Below are 21,373 nucleotides of genomic sequence, written 5' to 3' on the forward strand. Positions count from 1 at the left end.
GCATCACTCCCGAGATTGCTCACTTGCCACACCCATGATTACCAATATTGACACTGAAGTCTCAGGCGCGCATGTCCATGTGGATGCTGTGGTGGGGGCTCTACTCCCCTGCCTGTCTCTGTTTATACCACCTGTCCTTCTGCTCATGCGGCAGAGCTGCATAAACACCGGGCCTGCAGGCTGATGGCGGTTAGCGGGGGGGGGGGGAGTTCATTTAATATCACCTCGGTGGTCACGCTTGATGCACCGAGAGCCCAGCCCTGTTTGTCTATGTGCAGCCGACCGGCTTCCTGTGTCTGTGCGGCTCTCCGGCAAAGCTGGGAGAGCAGGCTAGCAGCGGAAGTGTGGGTGACTGACTTTCAAGTTAAAGTGTAGCATTACACCCTTGGAAAGCAGGTCGATATGTGATCATTCATCACGTGTTTACTTCCAGGAACCAGTTTAAGAGGTTTTATAATGAGCATTGCCTTAGCAAACATTACACAGCTGTGTGAAAGTCTTGAGCCAGCTCTCATTTCCTCATGTTTTGCTAGAAAAATTAAAAACTTGATGCAGTTATCTATTGAAACATGCGCAAGCATACTGGTAAAACTGTTAAAACTCCAATTTCTGCAAGTGCAAACGTTTAACTATGCGTTTAATCAATTAAATACCTTATTATAAGACAAAGAAGAGCAACTTTAACACTATTTCTCAGATTTTTACAGTATGACTCTTTGTGTAAATTGAGACAAGAAATGTGTAAAATTATAGAAATTTGTCACTTAACGAAGTTAGTAGATTGTGAATGGCAATGAGGGAGGTTTTACATGTAGGAAAAGCAGCAAAAGTCCTAAATGCCCACCCTTTTCAAAAGATATCCAGTGGGCCAAATTGGGGTCTTTGCCTGGCTGATTCTGGCCCCTGGGCCTTATGTTTGAAATCCCTGCAATAGATGGATCAAGGAGGGCCAGATGCATCCAGTGTCAGGTCTTTGTTGAATTTTCTCCCCCATTTCTTAATGAAACAACTTTCAGATACTGATCATCTTCTGCAGATATATAAATATATATATTTTAACCCTGCTATGTTCTCTGCCGCCATCCACTTTGTCCAGTTTCCTCCAAGTTTTAATAACACACTTCACACTATGCAGAGATATGCCAACTTTTTGGTGAGAGCTCATACTCTGCTATCTATCATTGGTATTTTTTCATGATTCAACAAAAAAAAAAAGTAAATAAATGATGTGTTTTTGTGACAGGCTGCTAGCAACAAAGTGCCTGAAGATACAATTTAAAATGCGTGCTTTGCCATTTGTCTGTTGTGTGTAGACACAACGCTGGTTCATTTCCGGAGTTAGGTCAGTGTTAAGTTGATAACATAACAACAAACATATTCTTCCTCTGAAAATGTTTCAGTACAAGGACTGGGTTGAAAGTGAGTGAGTGAGAAAAGCAGCCAATGTCCAAAGAAACACATTGAAGACCTTTCGGAAACCCAGAGAACTGTTGCTTAACACCACTTTAAAAAATTATAAGATCTCTTTGGAAGCACAATGTTCTTAAAATAAGTGATGAGTCAAGACTTTTGCACAGTACTCGATAAAGTAAAAAGGCTTAGCAAGTTAAAAGGGCCATAAAAGAAGGGGTTAATACCCTTTTTTTCTAACTCTAAAATAAAATGAAAGTTTTTAATGAACAAAAATATACAAACAAAATATAACAATAAAAAATAAAATACTAAATAAACGAAAAATACAGATGTCTCAAATTAAAAACAAATGAGTTATGAATCATTATCGTAGATCATGCTATTAATTCTCTCAGTTGAAAAAATGAAACCATGAAACCATAATTACGCGATGACGAGGCTCTGCTCACTCAGCACTTTTTCCTTTGATACTGTGCACTCATGTTTTTACACAGTGTGTTTACACTGTGGTATCACTGCGTCCACCTACACTAAAATCCTCAATATTTCCTCCTCCAGTGGTTAAGGTCTTATGAGAATGCATAAGCCATAAGGTCATGTGAAAGAAGAAAAATATCAATTTTCTTCCTTTCTCACTGTAATGTGTGGTTTCCTGTCTTTATCTAAGCCACTGTGTTTTGAATTATTATAGTTTTGGTTTTTAGCTTACACAGATGCTCTCAGTGGCACCTACAAAGTAAGCTAAGTAAGGGTTAAGGATTATTTGGTTGTTTATTTACACTTTCTGATCATGCACGTTATTTTCTTTCAATCAAAGAGCGTTTTTTTTTCTTCTGAATTTATTTTATTCAGAAATATATACTACAGCATAATGTAATATTTGTATGTGCATTCCAAATTTTATTTTAAATATTTTTCAAAAAGAAAAAAAAAGTAGAATTCTCAAAACGATTTTAAAAGTTGTTTTATTTTTGAAAGCGCTCGCCGGAAGTAAGAGTTACCAGTCACGTTTGACTCCAGTGGCAGTAACTGAGAGAGGAGAGCGAGCAGGAGTCCGCTGCTGCCACCTCAACATGGAGTAACGAGAGCTCAGCGCTTACTGCTAAGGAGCGGATCCCAGAGAGAGGAGACCCCGGCGGCCTCTGCTGTAATTTATCCCCCGAAGTCCCCGCAAATGATTCAGCGGACACTTTTTGCGAAGGCGAAGGAAAGCTCGGCTTTTATTTGAAAGATGGCGAACGACTCTCCAGCTAAAAGTCTAGTAGACATAGACTTGGCTTCATTGCGGGTGAGTGCTGCTGAACCGAGCCGTTGTTTTTTTAAATGTTTTAAATTTATATATATATATATATTTTTCCTCTTCAGTTTGCTTTGATTTTTATTCAACCCTCCGTCGTTCAGTGTGACTTGTAGTAGCAGCAAGTTTGAGCCTGCTCTCCTTGTTAGAGATGAAGTATTGAAAATGACCGCTGAGCCATAGCGAGGTGTTGCCAGTGTCTGCTTTTCCTTTGTTCGAGATGCGTTTGGCATGTAGGGGAGACCAGGACGCAACAGCTGGCTCACAGTGCACAATGTTGCTTGGACGATTTTTTTTTTTTTTTAAATGACATTACTTTAAATTGAAACACCTTTCTGCCTTTTTCCCCTCTTTCCAGGATCCAGCTGGGATATTCGAGCTGGTGGAGGTAGTTGGAAATGGCACCTATGGACAAGTATACAAGGTTGGTTGGAGGCGCAGTACATGGCCTGTCCTGTTTTCACAGTGGAGGCTCGGCACTATGCTTCCCCCCCTTCTTATCAAACCAGGGAACAAAGAAAGTGGCATTAAGCACGCATGGGTTCTAGATGCTATTGCACCACATTGTGGACAGTTAATATGGTAGAAAGTCTTTCTAGTTCATTGGTGTGATTAGAGTCTGGTGTTATTGTTAACTGTTCAGCTGGGAAGTAGGGGTGTGAGTGAGTCAATCTGCTCTGATGCATCACCTGCCTTTCTAAAATGTAGGTGGGGGGAGAGGCAAGCGTGGAGTGTCACAATCCTCATGGCCTCACTCTAGTCTGCAGCACCATCATTTTTTTCCCTTCTTCTAATTAACAAAACCAAATAACATATCCCGTTCAAATCCGGACTTTCTTCCAGTTCAGTGGATGGGAATCCCTCTCTGTGGACCATCTGCTCTGGTGTCGCATTTCCCTGCTGAAAATTAACATTGCTGCTGTTGACAGACATCTCCAAGGAGGGACAGCGAGACTCAGAAGACACAGATGTGTTTTTTAGTGGCCCGTGCTGCAGCACAGCACCCTTCATGTGCTGTTGTAGTTGCAGCTGGTTAATCAGATCCATTAGCATTATGCAGACTACCAAAAAAAAAAATCACTTTCCTCATGCACTAAGCTGAGTATTTCATTCTGACAGCCCACAGTGCTCCACTGACCTGCATTCAATCTCCTAGCACGCTCCACTCCCAGGATCGCCCCCGCCTCAGCTCGCAGAGCAGATCCATCTGTGTGCATGTGAAGCCACACCTGAAAGCACCCCTGTGCAGTGTAAAAGGAAGTGTGATGCATGTGTGCTGTCTTCCCACCAGACTGCTTTGAGCTTGACCTATGAGATGGAGAATTTGTGCGTCTCCCTCTTCTTTTATTATTATTATTTTTTTTTTTTTGGGTCCTCTTTAATCTCTTTCTCCATTCAGTGTCCAGTACTAATTCTATTTGCGAGAGCTGCTCTGTAGGGGAATGGAGAGCGTGTACAAGAGTGGGCTGTCAGATTAGCTCGCGGTCGACACACAGACGCAGGGGCCTGCACAAGATAAGCCAAACTGCCTATTAGCGAAAGCATGGCTAATGCTGGAGCTCTACTGCTGCAGCTTCCTGTTGATCAGCTGTCGATCAGCAGCCTGGCTGTCATGTTAAAACGGCACGAGTATGTGGCCTGTGAGCATGTGCAGTGGGACTGAGGCGCTAGAGGAGGAGGAGGTGGTGGAGGGTGTAACTGGTAGAAGAGCAGCTGTCCAATTCCAGACAGAACCTGCTCACCGCTCTCACAAAGCTTAGCTTGTCCCCTCGCTCTTTTTGGGTCTCCCAGTCAGTCAGATCCACAGAAAGGAGGTGTTTGTCTGTAGGGTTTCAAAGTCGGACCCACTGAATAATCACAGCAGCCCCCAAGTGAAAACGGGGTGGAGATTCTTCTCCCTCTGAGGCCTTTGCTGCTTTGTCCAGCACTTGGTCACAGTGTGCAAGCGCGCCGCCCCCCCCCCCCCCCCCCCCGCCCCCCCCCTTTGTGTTATCTTATGAAAAAAAAAATGTGACTAAGCTTCTTTACTCTGATTTTGTGGTGACTTTTAATTCCTTTGAGAGCTTTGCTTTTGTGGTTTTTGTTCCTTTTTAGGCAGATTATTGGGAGTAGAATGTCTGCTCTCCATTAAAAGTTGGTGTCAAGCGTATCCATGCATATTTTGCATTCATATCAGTCTTCTGACAACCTTACAATAAAGTGATCGTGACAGTATCCACTCTAACCACCGAGTCCTGTCTGATATTGATATCTGATATGTCATTTTAGAGCACAGAAAGGAGGAGGAGGGACTAAAATGATTTGTTTTAGTTTTTGCCAGATTTCGTGGTTTTCTAGTCCTCATTTTACCAATTTTACATTTTTTGACATTTTTCAGGCTGGTGCTTGTGTTAAACAAGAAATTTGTTTGGTGTAATGTAGAAAGATTTTCATCACTGGAAGGCATAAAATAAGCTATATGAGTGTGATACTGACACAAAGTCTTGTTTTGACCAATAGCATTTAAAATGTATGCATGGCACTTGTGCTGTGTCCTCCTACTTTCAGCTTTACGCTTTATCCTCAAAGATTAATGGAGCACGCTTTTTCTCTAAGACCCAAATTGCCAAGTCAAGGTTCGTGTGGCCATGCTGCGTTGCAGTGCTCTTTGCCAAGAGGGCATCCGTTGCCACTGGAGAGATGCCAGATTACAGTTGCTTTTGAAAACACAGCACAGCAGTTTTTGACTGAAAGCCATAATGAAAATGACTTTATAGCTAAAAGAAAAAAAATAGAAACCTCTTTAATATTGCTTTGACCAACAAGCTGATTGGAATGAAAGCCTGGACCTCCAAACAGATTGAATGCACTTAATCTAACTTGATTCATAAATTTTATAAATAATATGGTTGTGTACTTTAGCTGAAAGGCCAGCATATAAATTATAAATATAAATATTAGTCCAACCTGTTTGGTTTTATTTGGAGTTTAGAAGTTACAGAAAAACAAACTGTATAAAAAGATGGACCGTCTGTTACATCACCCCAATAGTTTTTGAAATTCAGTTTTAAAGCCTTTTGCTTAGAATTATTGCCTTTGTGTTTTGGTACCAGAAATCACCATATTTCAATGTGTTTAGTGCTAAGCTATCAGCTGCTAGTAAGTTTGGCTAGCGAGAAATAGAAATTGAGGGGGGGGGGGGGGGTCTCCCTTTTTCTGTGGACATTTTATACAATCAACTGCACAGTGTTGTTGTTTTTTTTGTCAGACTATAGCACTACAAACACATACAAAATAAAGAAATTTATATATATTATTTTGCTGTACTGTATGCATGAGTAAAGCATGTAAAATGCATGTATGCTAGTCTGCTGAAACCATAGCGCTGCTCCGATTTCACTGTATGATGCCCAAGTATGGCGCCAATAAAGGAATCTTCATGTTATCTTATATCAGATAAAAAATCCCCAAAAGGCACCGACTCTACAGATAAACTAACTTAATTAACTTCTTCATACAATTCAAATGGTGAGTTGAAGTTAAATGTCTATATAGCTTTTGTTTGTTTAAATAAGAAAGCTGCTAATGTGTTGAGTTTCATGATGGGCATTTGTTAAGTTGTTTTTTTTCCCTATGAGGAACTTTGGTCTTTTAGAGACAGCCTCAAGTGGTCATTTAAGGTACTGCAGTTTTGTCACTTGAGTGCTGGATGTTGTAGCTCGTTCAGAAACCTTAAAATGAAGTCCTTGCTTTTGTTTAAATTCCCAACACAAATTAGCTTAAAACTGTGCTATTAGCCAGTTCTGGCATGTCTAAAGAGTTCTGTCGGTCATGACCCATCGTATAAAGTTTGTAGTGAATATCCAGTCATTGTGAAGGCAGTGTAGGTCTGTCGCACCCAATTTATCATTAGTTATGTTAAAGCAATACACACTGCTTTTTGCAGTGCATGACGAGAGTCTCACTGAGCTTTTCTCCCTCTTTATCAGTTGGCCCTGGACCAGCTGGCTTAGCAGACCTGCTTCTGGATATAAGTATTTAAAAAAAGGGAGAGATAGTAGAGAAACTCAGAAAAAGACATGATTCTTCATATTGTGCATGGTATGTGGGGAAGATTCTCTCTGCTCTACAGAATGGCCATATATAGTCAGGTCTGAGGCAAGGGGCCCCTGCTGACTTGCCTGATGTGCATCCATGGGATGTGCCAAGGCTGTGCCACCAGTATTTTCACACCACCATGTTTCATGTGGGCAAAATCCATGTTGGATGTGGTGCGGCAAAATCCATGTTGGATGTGGTGCGGCAAAATCCATGTTGGATGTGGTGCGGCAAAATCCATGTTGGATGTGGTGCGGCAAAATCCATGTTGGATGTGGTGCGGCAAAATCCATGTTGGATGTGGTGCGGCAAAATCCATGTTGGATGTGGTGCGGCAAAATCCATGTTGGATGTGGTGCAGCAACATCACTTGGTGACATCACCGTGATGGTCACGTGGCTGAATACTGGGGGGGGGGATCAAAGAATTGCAGGGATGATTTCATATTTGCATATGCACTGCATGAAACAGTCATTTCTAGTCCCTCACATTTCATTTAAGGGTATCATATACAGAGGGCTGATTTTTGTCCAGGAAGCTAATAAAAGACATTACGATTTTTGAGCCTCAGTAGTGCTGTCCTTTGTTTTCTCCCCTGACCTCTGGGGCAGCCTCACCCCCTTCCCTCAGAATAAGAATAAGAAGCAGTCCTCAGGGGGCTAGCTATGTGTGAAGGGTTGGAGCTGCTGCTGAGGAAGGAGGAGAACCTCTCATGGAGTCTTTCATTGCCTACCAGCCACAGGGGGAGACTGATGTTTACCTCGGGGCTAACCTGACTGGTTGTTGTTGGTAATTAGCTTAAAGAAATGATGAAGTGAAAGATTGGATTTGGTTACAGTTGAGATGATTGAAGCAGCGACTATCAGGTCACTGTAGATGGATCACCCTGAAGTTAAACTGGAGCTCATCTGGCTTCAGGGTAATCTTCATCAACCCCTGTGCTGCTGCCTTTAGGGTAACCAGATTCACTAAGAGAGCAAGGCAGTTTGTCCAGTCTTATCATGACGAGTTCCCAGTGGTAATCCAGTATTAGTCCACCCAGTATCAGCAATATCAGTTTAATCTTTAAGACCTGGAAATTTGAAGAAAAATTGTTTATTTGGCAAGATGTTACACAATTCTAAGTCAAATTCCAAGGATTTGGAAAAGCTATAAAATTTGAATATTATCTATTGAGCAGCTTGTAAATTTTTGTGAAAAATTGAAATTGCTTATGAAGAGAGAAATTATAAGACTGGTTAGCCCTTAAGTCCCGATTGTCATTTCCAGAAAATCCTTGTGATTATAATTTAATATGTAGGAATGCGGGCCTGCGGCTATTCTGCCAGTCACATTGAGTTAATGAATGTAGGACAAGTGATGGCTGGTTTTCTTGCAGGCCTGTGGGTTCGATGCCATAGCTGGGCCTTGTGACAGTGTCTAATTGATAAGTGCCATATAGGGCTCTGTGGTAAAGGTCCCGGGAGCTCGGCTGCTGATTGGCCGTGCAGCTGTTAGGTCAGAATCGGTGGGCGTTGAAGGCCCTGCGTGATGAGTGAAACATTTCAAACCCGTATTAAATTGGTGAATATGAGATCCAACACACTCCTCTACTCTGCATGCTCTCTATCTGACGCTGTGTATCCCTTATTGTCCCCATCTCCCCCACAGTGACCCTCTCTCTAATGGGTGTCACAAGACTTACAGTGTCCCCTGACTCGCCACACTGCCCGAACAAAACTTTCAGTGTCTGTCTGTGTGTATGCGCGTACGTGAGTGTGTGTTGCTGTCTGTGTGCAGCTCATTGAGCCGCCTCATTACTTGAGTGGTGTTGAGATGAGACACAAAGGCGCAGGCAGACGAGACAGCCTCTTGCCTGTCTTCCTCCAGCGCCTTTACATGATAGCTCTTTCTCTTCAAGATCTCTTGTTTTAATGCTCTAAATCTTTCTTTTTTTATTTTAACTTCTTAATGGCTCCCAGTCATCCCACATTCAGTTGACGCTTATATAAAACCTTCACTAGGACACTTCACTGTGTGAAAACTGCATATTGGCAGGTGAAGAGAAACAGAGCTGTCATTTGCAGCCTTAGTCTTCGGTGCTTTCACATCTTTAGTGTTGTCGAAATGTACAGGCAATGCGTTTTTAAGCCTTTGCTGCAGCAGTGATCAATACTTGTCCTGTCACATCAACTGGCCTCTTGTTTCAGACCATTACTCAGCTTTCTGTGTTTTTGCTCCTCTTCTCTGCGCATTCCTTTTCACCTTTTCCATCTCCCGGCTTTCCCTCCTCATCCCTTCGCTCGCGCACTCCCCTCTCTGCTTTCTCATCTCTTTCTGTGCCACTTCCATCCGTGCTTCTCTGGGGAGAGCTGGGCTCGGAGGCAGCAGGGCCGAGGCTTTGTGTGTCTCTGTGTGAGAATTGGGTCAGTGTGCTGGTATGCAGCAGCAGAGCCCGGAGAAGCACAGGCAGCTCACAGCCTTACATGTCATGTGCTGCTTCTAACGGCTGATGGATCATTTTTTCCCTGGAATTTATCTGCAGGCAGAAGTCTTAATATATGTGTGAAAGGTACATGGAGGCTCTGACTTTTGTCTGCCCACCTGCTCACTCTGCTGGTTCAGATGTCACCTTAGAGCTTCTCATGACTTGAGCAAAGACTGAGGTCATCCATCTCCTCGGTCTTAACATGGGTAGCCTTTTAAAAGCACTAAACTACCACTGCAAGCAGTTCTCTCTCTTCCCTCACTGTGTGAACTAATAATGTGAAACCAAGTTTGTTTTGCACCCGCATGGCTAATTAGAGAGCATGTCGCTCAATTTCAGCACTAGGTTGTGCAATGGAAGGTGGAGCCATTTTTATCTTTTTGGCAAGTAGCAGAAGTTTGACCTGGTTATAAAGCCAGCCTGTGTGAAACTAATTGCTTTGCTTGATCAGAATAAACAGATTCTAGATATGAATATGCAGGATTTGTAGGAAAGATGCACTATTTTTGGCAGCAGAAGCTTTCTGGCTTCCATTTGTAGTCTAATAACGATCATCAGGCTGTGGCTACATTCAAGTACCAGCGATGTTGTTTGCTGAAATGCATCAGACAACCAATGACTGCTCACAATTTAAAAATGGATCTGCATTCGTAAACAATTACTGGCAGAAGAGGAAATCTGAGAACAGGCAGCTTCTAATGGAAGGCCTGGAAATTGGCTGGTACTCCCAGTGCAAGTGGACAATCCAGGCGGACGCCGTACTGATCTGTTCTGGTGAAGAGAGAGCTGAGCGTAAAAGCGACGCTGTCGAGTTACCATTCAAACTATGATCATGGGCTCCGGGTAGTGACTGAAAGAATGAGGTTGTGGATACATGCACTGGAAATGAGTTTCCTACAAAGTGTGGCTGAGCTTTACCTTAGAGGTAGGATGAGGAGGTGGGTCAAGGACTCGGAGTAGACCTGCTGCTCCTCCACATTGAAAGGAGCCGGTTGAGGAAGTTCGGGCATCTGACTATGATGGTTCCTGGGTGAGGTGTTTGCGGGTATCTCATACCAGGAGGATGCACCGGGGCAAACCATTTCTCAGCCGGCTTTGGACTTGGTGTGCCCTCCTGGATGAGCTGAAAGATGTGGCTGGGGAGAGGGAAGTCTGAGCTTCTACTTGTGTGACCCGAACCTGGATAAGCAGTAGAAATGGATGAATGGCCATTCAAAGCTTTGGATTCAAAAGGAGCCCCCTAACCCCCCTTCAAGGTACTACCAATGGGAATAGGGAATACTGTTAGTATACATAGGTCTGGGTGAGAAAGGCAGTACTGTCCAAAAATTTTGAGTTGACAGAGAGGACCTCAAGAGAGAGGTACAACAGTGAGTGTCTGCCGCCATCTTGACAGAGACCAGAACAAAAGACAAAATAAGTAATGCTTTTACCACCCCATCATATACAAATTAACTTACTCTCATTGGTAGTCACTTGAATTGCTTACTTCAATGTTAATTTTAACTTGAGACCCGCCTACTTTGCATCGCTAATGGTTATTTTCTGTCGTCGCTGGATCTCTCAAGGTCTGGTCAGCAGGCTAGCTGATGGGTTCCCAGGTCGATCTTACTTTAATGCGAAATATGCAGGGAGGCAGAGGTTCAGGTCAGTCTTGTGGAAACCAGTACTCCCCCTTTGTCCGTACTGGCTCTGTAGGCGGACCGCTAACAACACTGCTGAGCATTGCCGCTCATTTCTGTCAAGTGAAAATCCACCCAAAAAAACATGAATCACTGCTTTCCCAACACTGATCTTCAGCTGGATTTATTAGTCTCCAAAACAAACGGAGCCGTACCTGTAATTGTGAAACATCGCAGACACTATGACAGCGCGTGAAGTGTGTGTGTGTTCTTCACATGGCTTGTGAAATAACGGGAAAGCCCATTATGGCAGCTCTAAAGCAGCTTTCCTTATCGGGTTTCTTGTGTTGAGTGAGATTTCTCCACAGCGTTGTTAATGGAAGCCCTTATAGTGGAGCATATTTAGTTTTAGGGTAGATTTTTAAGTTAATGTCTTTGGCTCTGAAGGCAGTAAGTCATTCAGTGGTTTTAGTGCTGAGCTGGAGGGTTGCCAGGAACTCATCTGGCCATGGTTAAGAGGAGCTGTGATGGAGGAGTAGAGATGGAGGCCAGGGAGGGCTGAGTGATAGCTGAGTGCCTCAGATAACCCCTCCACAGCCACACCTAGCTGACTACTTCAACGGGCCCTGCAGTGCCTAGCTGCAGGCCTCCTCTGATCAACCCAAGTCGATTCCCATCCCCAGCTTTGTACCATGGGCTCTACTGCATGACTGATTGGAACCGATCAGCTGAATATTGATTTATTCAATAAAATAACTTGAGCCTCACCGGCTGTCTGATTAGTTAGGAATTACTTAATATATTTAATTACTATAAATTTATAAACAAGACATGTTTAAAGACTAGTTTCAAGCCTATGTAGGAGCTTTGGGATATTAAAAAATAGTGGAAGTTGACGTGTGGTCAGTCAGTTCTGCTGTGAAGACATGAGGCAAACTGTCACAGAGCGCATTAGAGACCAGACAGCATGTAACAGTTTATGATGTCTGTTGCTAAAATTGGGTTTAACTTAAGCAGAAGTGTCTCTGTTGCCTTCTTTTTGGAACCCCGTGACAAATTTTTAAAGGGAGTGATACTTCTATACATATCAGATGATTGTGCATTTGCACAAGTTTGTAAAACTTACTCACTCCCAACTCATCCCATACTCAATGGTTTACCCCTTGAAAGACTGCTGGGAGTAACCTTTTGAAGCGCTTTTCTGTACAGAGTGGTTTCTGTCATATTTCAGGCTTGCTTATAGACCAAAATGACTGGGTATGGATCAGAAGTGGGTGAGGGTGGTCTCTGCCTATGGAGCTACCCTTGGGAATACCCAGAAATGGTTCTAATGGTCTTCAAACCACGTCTTTGACATACGCCGAGGTGTCAAAACTTATCTTTAAGGGTACAGGCGACGTCATCAGATGTCGTCTTTATGAGGGAAAAGTAAAAAAAGTAAAAAAAAAAAAAAAAAAAAACTTTCATTGCCAAGTAAGTCTAAATAACAGCGGATCAAAGTTGGCGTTAACAGTTAGGACACTCACTGATGACGTTAATCGCTCACCTCGAAACAAAAAGATGTCCCGCCTGGTAATTATTTTATTTATTTTTTAATCTTTGTGGGATGTCTTTCACTCTTTCACAGTAGAAAAATACTCTTCAGACTTCTGGCAAAATCTCATATGTAGCAAGCCTGCAGAATTTTCTTTGCTCCATCCACTGAAAGTGACAATACCCCGGCAGACCTTATTTACCGCTGCATTTAGGGACCTATTAACGTCAAATGGACTAACCTGCATGTTGAAAATGGTGCTGAAAGGGTACCCAGTGCTTTAAATCTTGACACGTAAGACTCCTGACGAAGTGTCGCCATGTGATGAGTTGACTCAGAACAGGTTGGAGTTTGAACATGTCTACAAGCTGCACTTGGTATGGCTAAGTGCCTGCTAAGCTCTTGCTAGACCAGTTCTTAGAGCTTATTTTTTGACAGTGCTTGTAAGAATACCCCAGATTAAGAAGAGTAGTTTTAGGATCTGTTGCATAGATTTGGTGACATCCTTTTTTTTTTCTTTTTCTTTTTCTGAAAGCCTGTTTATTTTCATATGTGCTGATTCATTTCTGTTTACTTGTGCAACATAATGTTTAACCCCAAAGTGTTTTCACAATAAGTGCATGTTGTAAGAGGATAAAGTCAAAACTTGGAGCTTGACTGTAAACCAAGCACTCCTCTCATTGCTCATGTGCTAATGATGTGTAACCCAGTTGTGTTGTGGTATCAAAATGCAATAACCTTGTGGCTTAGATAACCCTCCCAGAAGCTGGAAAAAAAACTTGGATTTATACGACTAGGAAGACTTTTAGGTTAACAGAAAGGGAATTGTGGGGGGGGGCATTGGCACCTCTGCTATCTACTCCAAACTACATAACTTTAAATCATCCATGTAAGCAGACATTTTAGCTTGGCTGTCATAGTTTTGTACACATTCATCAAGGCACTGTCAACTGTAAAACTGTACGAATTAACAGCTTTAATTTATTAACAGCCAACGAGGGAGATTAACTGCGTTGTTATTGAGTTGAATGTATCCCACAATTATGCGGATGGTCTTTGTGGAAAATCCAAATAGCATCAGATTTATTATTATTATTATTTATTTTTTTCATCCCCTGGATGAAAGCGTCACAGCGTTGGATCCAACAAGTTGTCTTTGAGAGTGAGCTCTAATGCTAATGGGAGAGGGGCTGCAGAAGAGCCAAAACACAAAGACGGTCTTGATTATTTTTCTCCTTTCTGCTCCTTTTCAGTGTTGGTCTTGTTTGTGGTCGGTAGTTAGAAACAAAGTTCGTGACTCACGCAGTGAAATCTTCCTGTAGACATCCAGGGACCCAGTGCATGTTTGGCTCATTTCTCAATTAGCTGACTAATATGTTACTGAAGTCACAGGATGGATAAATTTTTATTGTTTCCATTATAATAAGGTGGTAACTATCACAATAGTACACTGATTAATCTCCCAGTCATTTCTCAATGAACCAATTAGTCATTTGGTCTGAAAATGGAGAAAAATGCCTGTCAGGTTTTCCCAGAAACTCTTTGTTTTTAAGAAGTTTTAAACAAGTATTAACTACATAAAGATTTAACAATAATACAATCTAAGATTCAGTTAATTATGTTTGACTCAAAAATCATAATCATTTAATGTCGACTTTTTCAGTGCACATGAGGCATGAGGATGACTGCGGAGTTCCTCGGCTGCACCTGTAAACTAGCAAAACAGACTGCATGTGCACGAGGAGGTGACGGCTACAATGTCAGCCTCTGTTGTTTTTGCAGAGGCAACCCCTGGGATCAAAGTGGAGAGGATTAAAGTCATTGTAAAGTGTCCCTCTCATCGCCCCCACCTCTCCTGCCCAGTGAAAACAGAGGGCCCCAAAGCCTGCATAGCTTTTATTGTCATAATCCATACAGTTTCAATTGACTATGGAATGCACTGGCTAAGATGACGACGGTGGTGTCGGCAGGGAGGCTGCACATATGTGTGTGAGAAGCCGTTTTCTCTGTAGCCATGCACAAAGACTGTACAGTGAATTGACACGTGTGTCCGGTACATTGCAGCAGTGGTAGGCAGAGAGACAGAGTATCACTGCAGTGGAGAAGGGGAATACCCATGTGGGTCAGCTTCCAAAAATGTCCCATGTTTTATCTCGTCTCAGGGTTGAGGGGAGGGAGGGGGATGTAGGGAGGCCACTATTTTGGTCCCTTTGTTTATGTAAGGAGTGGCAGTAGGGTGCTAGGAGAGCAGAGAAGTCTGGGAATGTCGGGGCTTCATGGCTTGGGAATCGCATGTTTCTGTTTGGTGCTGTGTATATCATAGTTTTACATGGGCTGTGGGATACAAAAGACTTGAAACTGCTTTCTTTGATAGGAACAATCCAACTCTTGATCTCAGTTCCCGTGTGAAATATATGGTAAAAATGGCGGTCAAACATGTAATTTAATTAGATACAGTAATTGAAGTGCTTGTATTGGGGTTGCAACTCAGGAATTTTTTTTATTTTCTATATATTTTTTTTAAATAAGTCATTGTGTTATGTATGAAAATAGCAAAGACTGTATAACGGAGGACATGCAGTGAGTTGTGGACTACTCGTTTAATGGCTTTAAAGTTACAGTGTGTAAAATATCTCCACTAGATGTCAGACTGCAGATTGCAGTTAACTTTGTTACTTTTTGCCCTCCCAATTCAAGCGCATAGTCCTGGCTATGGTATCTGTTAGGGGTGGGGGGAAAATCGATACTGTGTAGTATCGTGATATTTTGTTTGCTAATAATGTATCGATACAGGGACAGCAGAAATCGATATTTTGTTACAAAAAAGGTTTCTGTGCTCTGACTTCAGAGTAGGGCTGGGTATCGTCACTGATTTCTAGAATCGATTCAATTCCGATTCACAAGGTCCCGAATCGATTCGATCCACGATTCGATTTAATTCGATTCGATTCAATTTAAATCTGGGAAATTTTGACAGTCAGAAATATAATTCAGATCAGTACATTTACATATTTTTGTATCTATAAAAAGGAAGCTGACACTCGCAAGACTTTATCCAAGCTGTGAGCATCACAGCAGATGCCTTTGTGTCAAAGTAGCTGAAGATAAAACACAGAAAAACATGTAGGTGATTTTCCTGGCCTGGGATTTTATAAAAAATATTCTGCAGTACATCAAAAACGAAAGAAAACCATTAATTAATGAACATTACCTCTGACGTTACAGCGGTTTTATTAGAGACACGGCTAAGCATTTTGCATTTTGAATAATTTTAAAAAGTTTAAATTTGTTCAGTATTGAACAGCAGAACTGAGGTTTTCTTTTCGGAAGAATGTAAAAGGGAAAAAAACAGCGGCCGACAGCGCTGTAAGCAACAGTAGACTTGTGCGTAACAAGCAAGCGAATAATGAAGAAAGCAAAACTGTTCGAGAGAGAGAAAGAGAGAGGGAGAGGGAGAGAGGGAGAGAGAGAGAGCTGCGCATCGCGGTGGAAGCAAAACAGTAAAAGAGTGAATTCATGACGATGTTTATGTGAAGCGTTTGGATCTTCTTTTGCTGCTGGTTCGGTCAATATTGTTTGGAGAGAGATCAAACTAACAGCCTTAGAATCAGCGCATAAAGGGCGTGAACACAAAGCGCGGACCCGGATCAGCGAGCTGTCGGCTTTCACTTTCAGCCCCGACTGTGAGAAAGGCGACATCTAACTGATTCTGATCCGCGGGTCACGCCCTGTGTTTAAGTCTATGTGAAGAATCCCTGTACCTGCTCTCATTTACTGTTTGGTGGTTCTTGAAATTTTGTGAGATGTCACCAGAGATTCTGGCATTTCGGACAAAATAAATTTATATTAAAAAATCGATTCAGGATTTTAATGAATCGATCTTACGTTATCCAAGCCAGAATCGATTTTAATCGATGAATCGATTATAAAAACCCACCCCTACTTCAGAGCATGTTGATCCTTTTTCTGAGCAAGAATCCTGACATTCCTTCACTGTCCAAATGTGTTTAACTTTTTTTTTTGGCAGCAATAAACATGACAGTTTACTTATTTTAATTTAAGACATGTTTTATTTTAATTAAGTTTAAAACTTTTTTATTTAATGTAAAATTATATTTTGTTTTAATTTACTTTAAAATTCTTCAGTTGCTGAAGGGGCTGCATAGGTTTCATAAATTGCGTAGTTCAGAATAGCTATAATTGTACCAGATGGTTGCATTCAGTTAAGTTGGACTAGACTGTAATGCAAACCGTTCAGTTTGTCAACAATAAAACTGACTGAAATGAGAGGAGGACTGAGTGCGAGACGTTGATATTAGATAAAATGAATATTGATAAAGTTTACCTTTATGTACAGAATCTGAATATCGCAAAATATTTTTAAAAATTGCAATAATATCGTATCGTGGGATGTATGGTGATTCCCACCTCTAGTATTTGTAGTGAGTGTAGGCTGTCAGGCTGCTGTTTACCTCGTGTCTGTTTGTTTACTCTGAAGGAACCTGTAAAACTTAACAAAACGAGTCTGATACAAGTCAAACAAGCTCGCTTCTGACAGCGATCCTGAGGTGAGTTGTTGAGGATATCCTGTCAGTAAGACCCGCTGTTGTTTATGCTGTTGGCTGGCGTTAGTGTTTATTAGAGAGAAACTGATATTTTTAGGATACTTGAACCTAACATTAGCTAGCATAATGTTAACTTATAACCAGCTGCTGCTGACTTCAGTTCAGGAGATGATGTCTGAGGATGGCATTTTATCCAGAGCCAGTCATATTCTCTTTTCTATTCGTTTTTGCTTCTTTGGTGAAGGAGACCTCTTCTTGAATGATAAAACTAAGTTATGATTGTTCATACATTGAGTTTGGAGATGCAAATGTGAATTAAAATTTGCCTCCATGGTACACAAATGCCAAGAAGCTCTCTTCACTTCCACCTTTGGCGCGCTGCTCTCTCTAGCCACATAACTAAATTGAGATTATGTGCAACAATGTCCATCTCGGCCTCTGTATTCAAGATGGCATTACAACACGGTGACTTCCATAAACTGATGCCTGCTCCAATATATTTTTAACACATTGGAGCAGGCAAATGTTTTGTTAATTGATGCATTATGAGAATGCATCAGTTTGTTCAGTTACACACTTATACCATTAGTATGTTTATCTGTTTTTTTTCCTCTATTAAATAACCTAATAAATGGACTGACTTTACCTTTTTAATCTTGTTAAGGCCTCAAACGAGTAGTCTTTGTATCCTTTGCGTTTTGGAAAATGGATGTGACCATATTTGGACAACCAAAGAGCCACCTGTCACCAAATGTGGATACACCAGTTAATTTATAAACCAGTTCACCACCTGTTTTGAATGAGTATATTGGCTATAACTAAAGCTTTTTTTTTTTTTCCTTTTAAAAAAAAACAATTTAAATAGCAATGTACAGCATACTTGATAAGACCACAGTGACCTTTGCCATGTGCTTGAATGCTCATATGCTTTTGTTTGTTGTCTTTGCAGGGACGACATGTCAAGACTGGACAGCTGGCTGCCATCAAGGTCATGGATGTCACAGAGGTAAGCCTTAAATGTCACCCTACATATACTTTTAAATCAAAAAGATAGATTTGGCGCAACATAATGGATTATCATTGGTGTGCTAAAAATGCTCTTGTGGTGAAATGTAATTATACTCGAGTCTGGTTAACATAAAAATCTGCACACATTCCTCTGGAACTTACGTCTGAATATTTAGAGGTTGCAGAGGAGAAAAAGCCCCGCTCTGTAATGAGTTGTCTTCACTAATAAACAGCAGCAGGGAAGGAGTAGAGGCAACAGGATACTGCTTAATTTTAATTAGATTTTTTTTTTAGGTAGCTTTGTCATTTAGCAGCAAGCGTGCTGCCCTCAGCTGTGGGAGGTCCCATCTGCAGATGAGAAACAACCACATATGCACACATGCAGAAACGCAAGGCAGAAGGTTTGAGGGGAGCAGCGAAGACCAGCAGGGCTAACCACCCACACTGTGTTGGTTATGATGAAAGCAACATGGGCGTAAAATGCCGGACCCATCCTGGAGCCCAGTTTGAACGTGTCGCGCGCAACAGTCTAGTGTTCATCATCTTCCTCAGAGGGGATCACAGCCGACAGCCACGAGCTGAATTTTCACCGGTGTCAGGACACGTTTACTGCTTTGTGGATGCAACATGTTTCTATCCTACCGTCACACAGTCCTCATCAGAAGCTCAACAGGAACTGGTGATGCAGCTCGTGTGCCCTGACATGCCTTTTTGCCACCCCTCACGCGCGCTTACGTCACAATGAGTCAGAGTTACACTCTCGACTGACTTGTTATCGTGTGGGAGAGAATGGACCAGCTGTTTCCTGATGTGTGTGAAACACTAGGTGTGCCTTTTCAGACGTCTAGTCACTCACTGAGAACAGGGAGTCACTCGTCACGAGAAGCAGGTGTCCACTTCACCTAAAACCTGCTTGACTGTATTTTTGTGTTTTGTTTTTCACTGGTGGCCCTTTTAACGTCTGTCTTCAGTCTGTTTATGTGTGACTTTGGCTGTATTTAGTGCATTACAGTGACTGTTATTAGGTTTAGCCTGCACTGCTATCTTCCCTTGCTTCTATCATGACATAAATCATTCTGAGATTAAGCCTGGTTTTTATTACCTGCGCACAAACGAATGACTGTGCACTCCCATTGCTATTAAAGTGCCAAAGCTCACTAACTGGTGGACCTCACACAGTGATTTTTAAGTCAGTTTGACTGAGTTAATTAGTAGGCTTCAAACGGTGCTCAAATAATGACTCAGTTTGATCTGTTATGACCGTACGGCTGAAATATTCAATTACGGAGCTTCAGTTAGATCTGTCAGCTATTTTTCTGCTTGTTATGTTTCAGCTGGCCCGTGTCGCGCTTGACGTCCTGGCTGTTGAGCTCATCTGCAGGCACAGAGGTTCTGTGCAGGGTCACTGTGACCCACATTCTCAAATCCAAACAAGTCCTCTTTTCTGCAGCTATACAGGCCACGAGCTTAAAAAACGGATGCTTTTCCATTTTGACGTGCTGTTTTCTGTTAAATTAAAAGGATTTCTACTCCTTGAATGTGCAGCGCTTCTTGACATAAGGCCAAGGATGTTTCTGCAATTTGGGATCCAGCAGTTACACTTTAGCAAACACTGTACTGGATTTTAATTTGTGAAAATGTATTACCAGGCTATCAAAGACAAAGAACATGGCTAACTGTTTTGTCTTGGGGGGGGGGTTTCACCCCTGGAGATTTAAAGATGTTTTAAGACATGAGAGGAAACTCGGCTGGAGTTTCCTCTTTGTTAAATCCTTGAGTTACACTTTCTAAAGATCTTATCTTCAAGCATAAATTAGGAATACTGGGTGTGGCCTAGTGCCACAGCATCTTATGTGTGTGCGTTGTGCGCTGACGTATTGCTCGCCTTTGCCTCTCTCTCTCCGACACGCATCACCATATGATTGTCTCTCCCACTCAGTCGCCATGTGACTCGTGGCAGAGAGGCTTTCACAGTCGGGAGTGTGATAATCCAGCAGCTGCGTAGCAGAGAGGGGGTACACGGGGAAGGGAGGGTCAGAGGAGGATGGGGTGGTGGAGGGGGATGCGCACAACAGAAAGGCTTACGTCAACTCAAACGAGTCATGCAGCAGCAGCGTGGCTGCCTGTAAAGACGGCCAACTGCCATTTTGCTGTGTGCGATGCACTCACACCATCCAGCGTAGTAACATGCACACACAGCATCACCTTTAAATCGGCTGTAACACATTTTGGTGCAGAATGCTAATAATGGAAATGACAGGATATACAAATATCTGAAGCGTGCACACACTGCATTATGCAGTGGTAATTTTGTGCAACCACCCCCACCTTTGTACTCTTGTCCCCCCACTCCTCTCACTCTACTTTGTAAATAATAGGCCATGTAACCATAAAGCAAACCACTTGCAGGCTGATCTATGCATGTGTTCAATTAGTGCATCACTGTTAATCTGTGTCAAGTTGCTACAGGGTGCAAGTGGGGAGTTTGCACTTCAGCTAGTTCTGACCTTTTTGTGAAGAAGCGATGGCGGCAGGTTTGCTCCCGCTATCTGCAACTAAAGGTCGTTTGCAGCAGAGATTAAACGCTGCGTGATCACTACATCTGCTAGTTTGATTTAGCTCTTTCGCGTTAATCCCTCAGAGTTCCCTTTAGGTTACGTTTAAATTTTAAAGGCGCCCATTTCCTGTTCCTGCTCTTCCCTTAAGTAATCCTACACCCATTAAGTAATAATTTATTTTTTTTCTCCAGGTGAAGGTTCATGGCAGAGCTTTCTTTCCAGCTCTGTGGATAATAGCCGCTGGTTGTTGTTGTAGGTTTATCTGATGTGTCTAACGTACAATGCAAATCATTCATGCAACAGTAATCCATAAACAAAGGACTCATTCCTCGCTCGTGCTGCATGAAAAGGCTGCAGCGATGTTGCACCAGGGAGCTGTCACGCGTCTCGACACTTGCTGTGACACAAAGTGTGGAAGTGAATTGATTTATTTGTGAAATGAAACGTTACTCGAGGTCAGGTTATGGTTAAAAGGAGCCTACACGCCACATCATAAAGATTTTTTTGGGGCAAGGCCAAACGCCCTCTTTTAATGTGCACCTGTGTTTGTTTGCTTGTCTAGGATGAAGAAGAGGAAATTAAACTGGAGATCAATATGCTGAAGAAGTATTCCCACCACAGAAACATAGCCACCTACTATGGTGCTTTCATTAAGAAGAGCCCTCCGGGACACGATGACCAGCTATGGGTAAGCCCCTCAAATCCAGTGAAGACATTTAAAAAAATAAAAATAAAAAAAAATAAAAAAATCTAAAGACTGTAGCGCTGATGCTCACTTCTTTTACTAGCCTTCCTTTTTTATTAACGTTCCAGAACTAGGCGTATTTTAATT

General features: G+C 42.2%; 1 protein-coding gene across 8 annotated transcripts in view; it reads left to right on the top strand.

The window, feature by feature from the left end:
* Window positions 1-2,430: 2,430 nt before the first annotated feature.
* Window positions 2,431-21,373, top strand: part of LOC146642584 (mitogen-activated protein kinase kinase kinase kinase 4-like) — a 37,048-nt gene continuing 18,105 nt past the window's right edge. For 4 of the 8 annotated variants that reach the window (XM_085397290.1, XM_085397294.1, XM_085397291.1 and 1 more), the window contains exons 1-4: window positions 2,432-2,701; window positions 3,069-3,134; window positions 17,925-17,981; window positions 21,104-21,229. In XM_085397290.1, the coding sequence (XP_085253416.1) occupies window positions 2,645-2,701; window positions 3,069-3,134; window positions 17,925-17,981; window positions 21,104-21,229 (306 nt within the window). In that variant the 5' untranslated portion in view covers window positions 2,432-2,644. Of the gene's footprint in view, window positions 2,702-3,068; window positions 3,135-17,924; window positions 17,982-21,103; window positions 21,230-21,373 lie in introns of all 8 variants that reach the window. The other 4 variants (XM_085397292.1, XM_085397296.1, XM_085397297.1 and 1 more) reach the window with 2 other exon arrangements.

The sequence above is a fragment of the Rhamphochromis longiceps genome, linkage group LG23 (assembly GCF_057381845.1).
Source record: "Rhamphochromis longiceps isolate RC_006_pf linkage group LG23, R_longiceps_female_GT1.1, whole genome shotgun sequence".
NCBI classification, from domain to species: Eukaryota; Metazoa; Chordata; class Actinopteri; order Cichliformes; family Cichlidae; genus Rhamphochromis; species Rhamphochromis longiceps.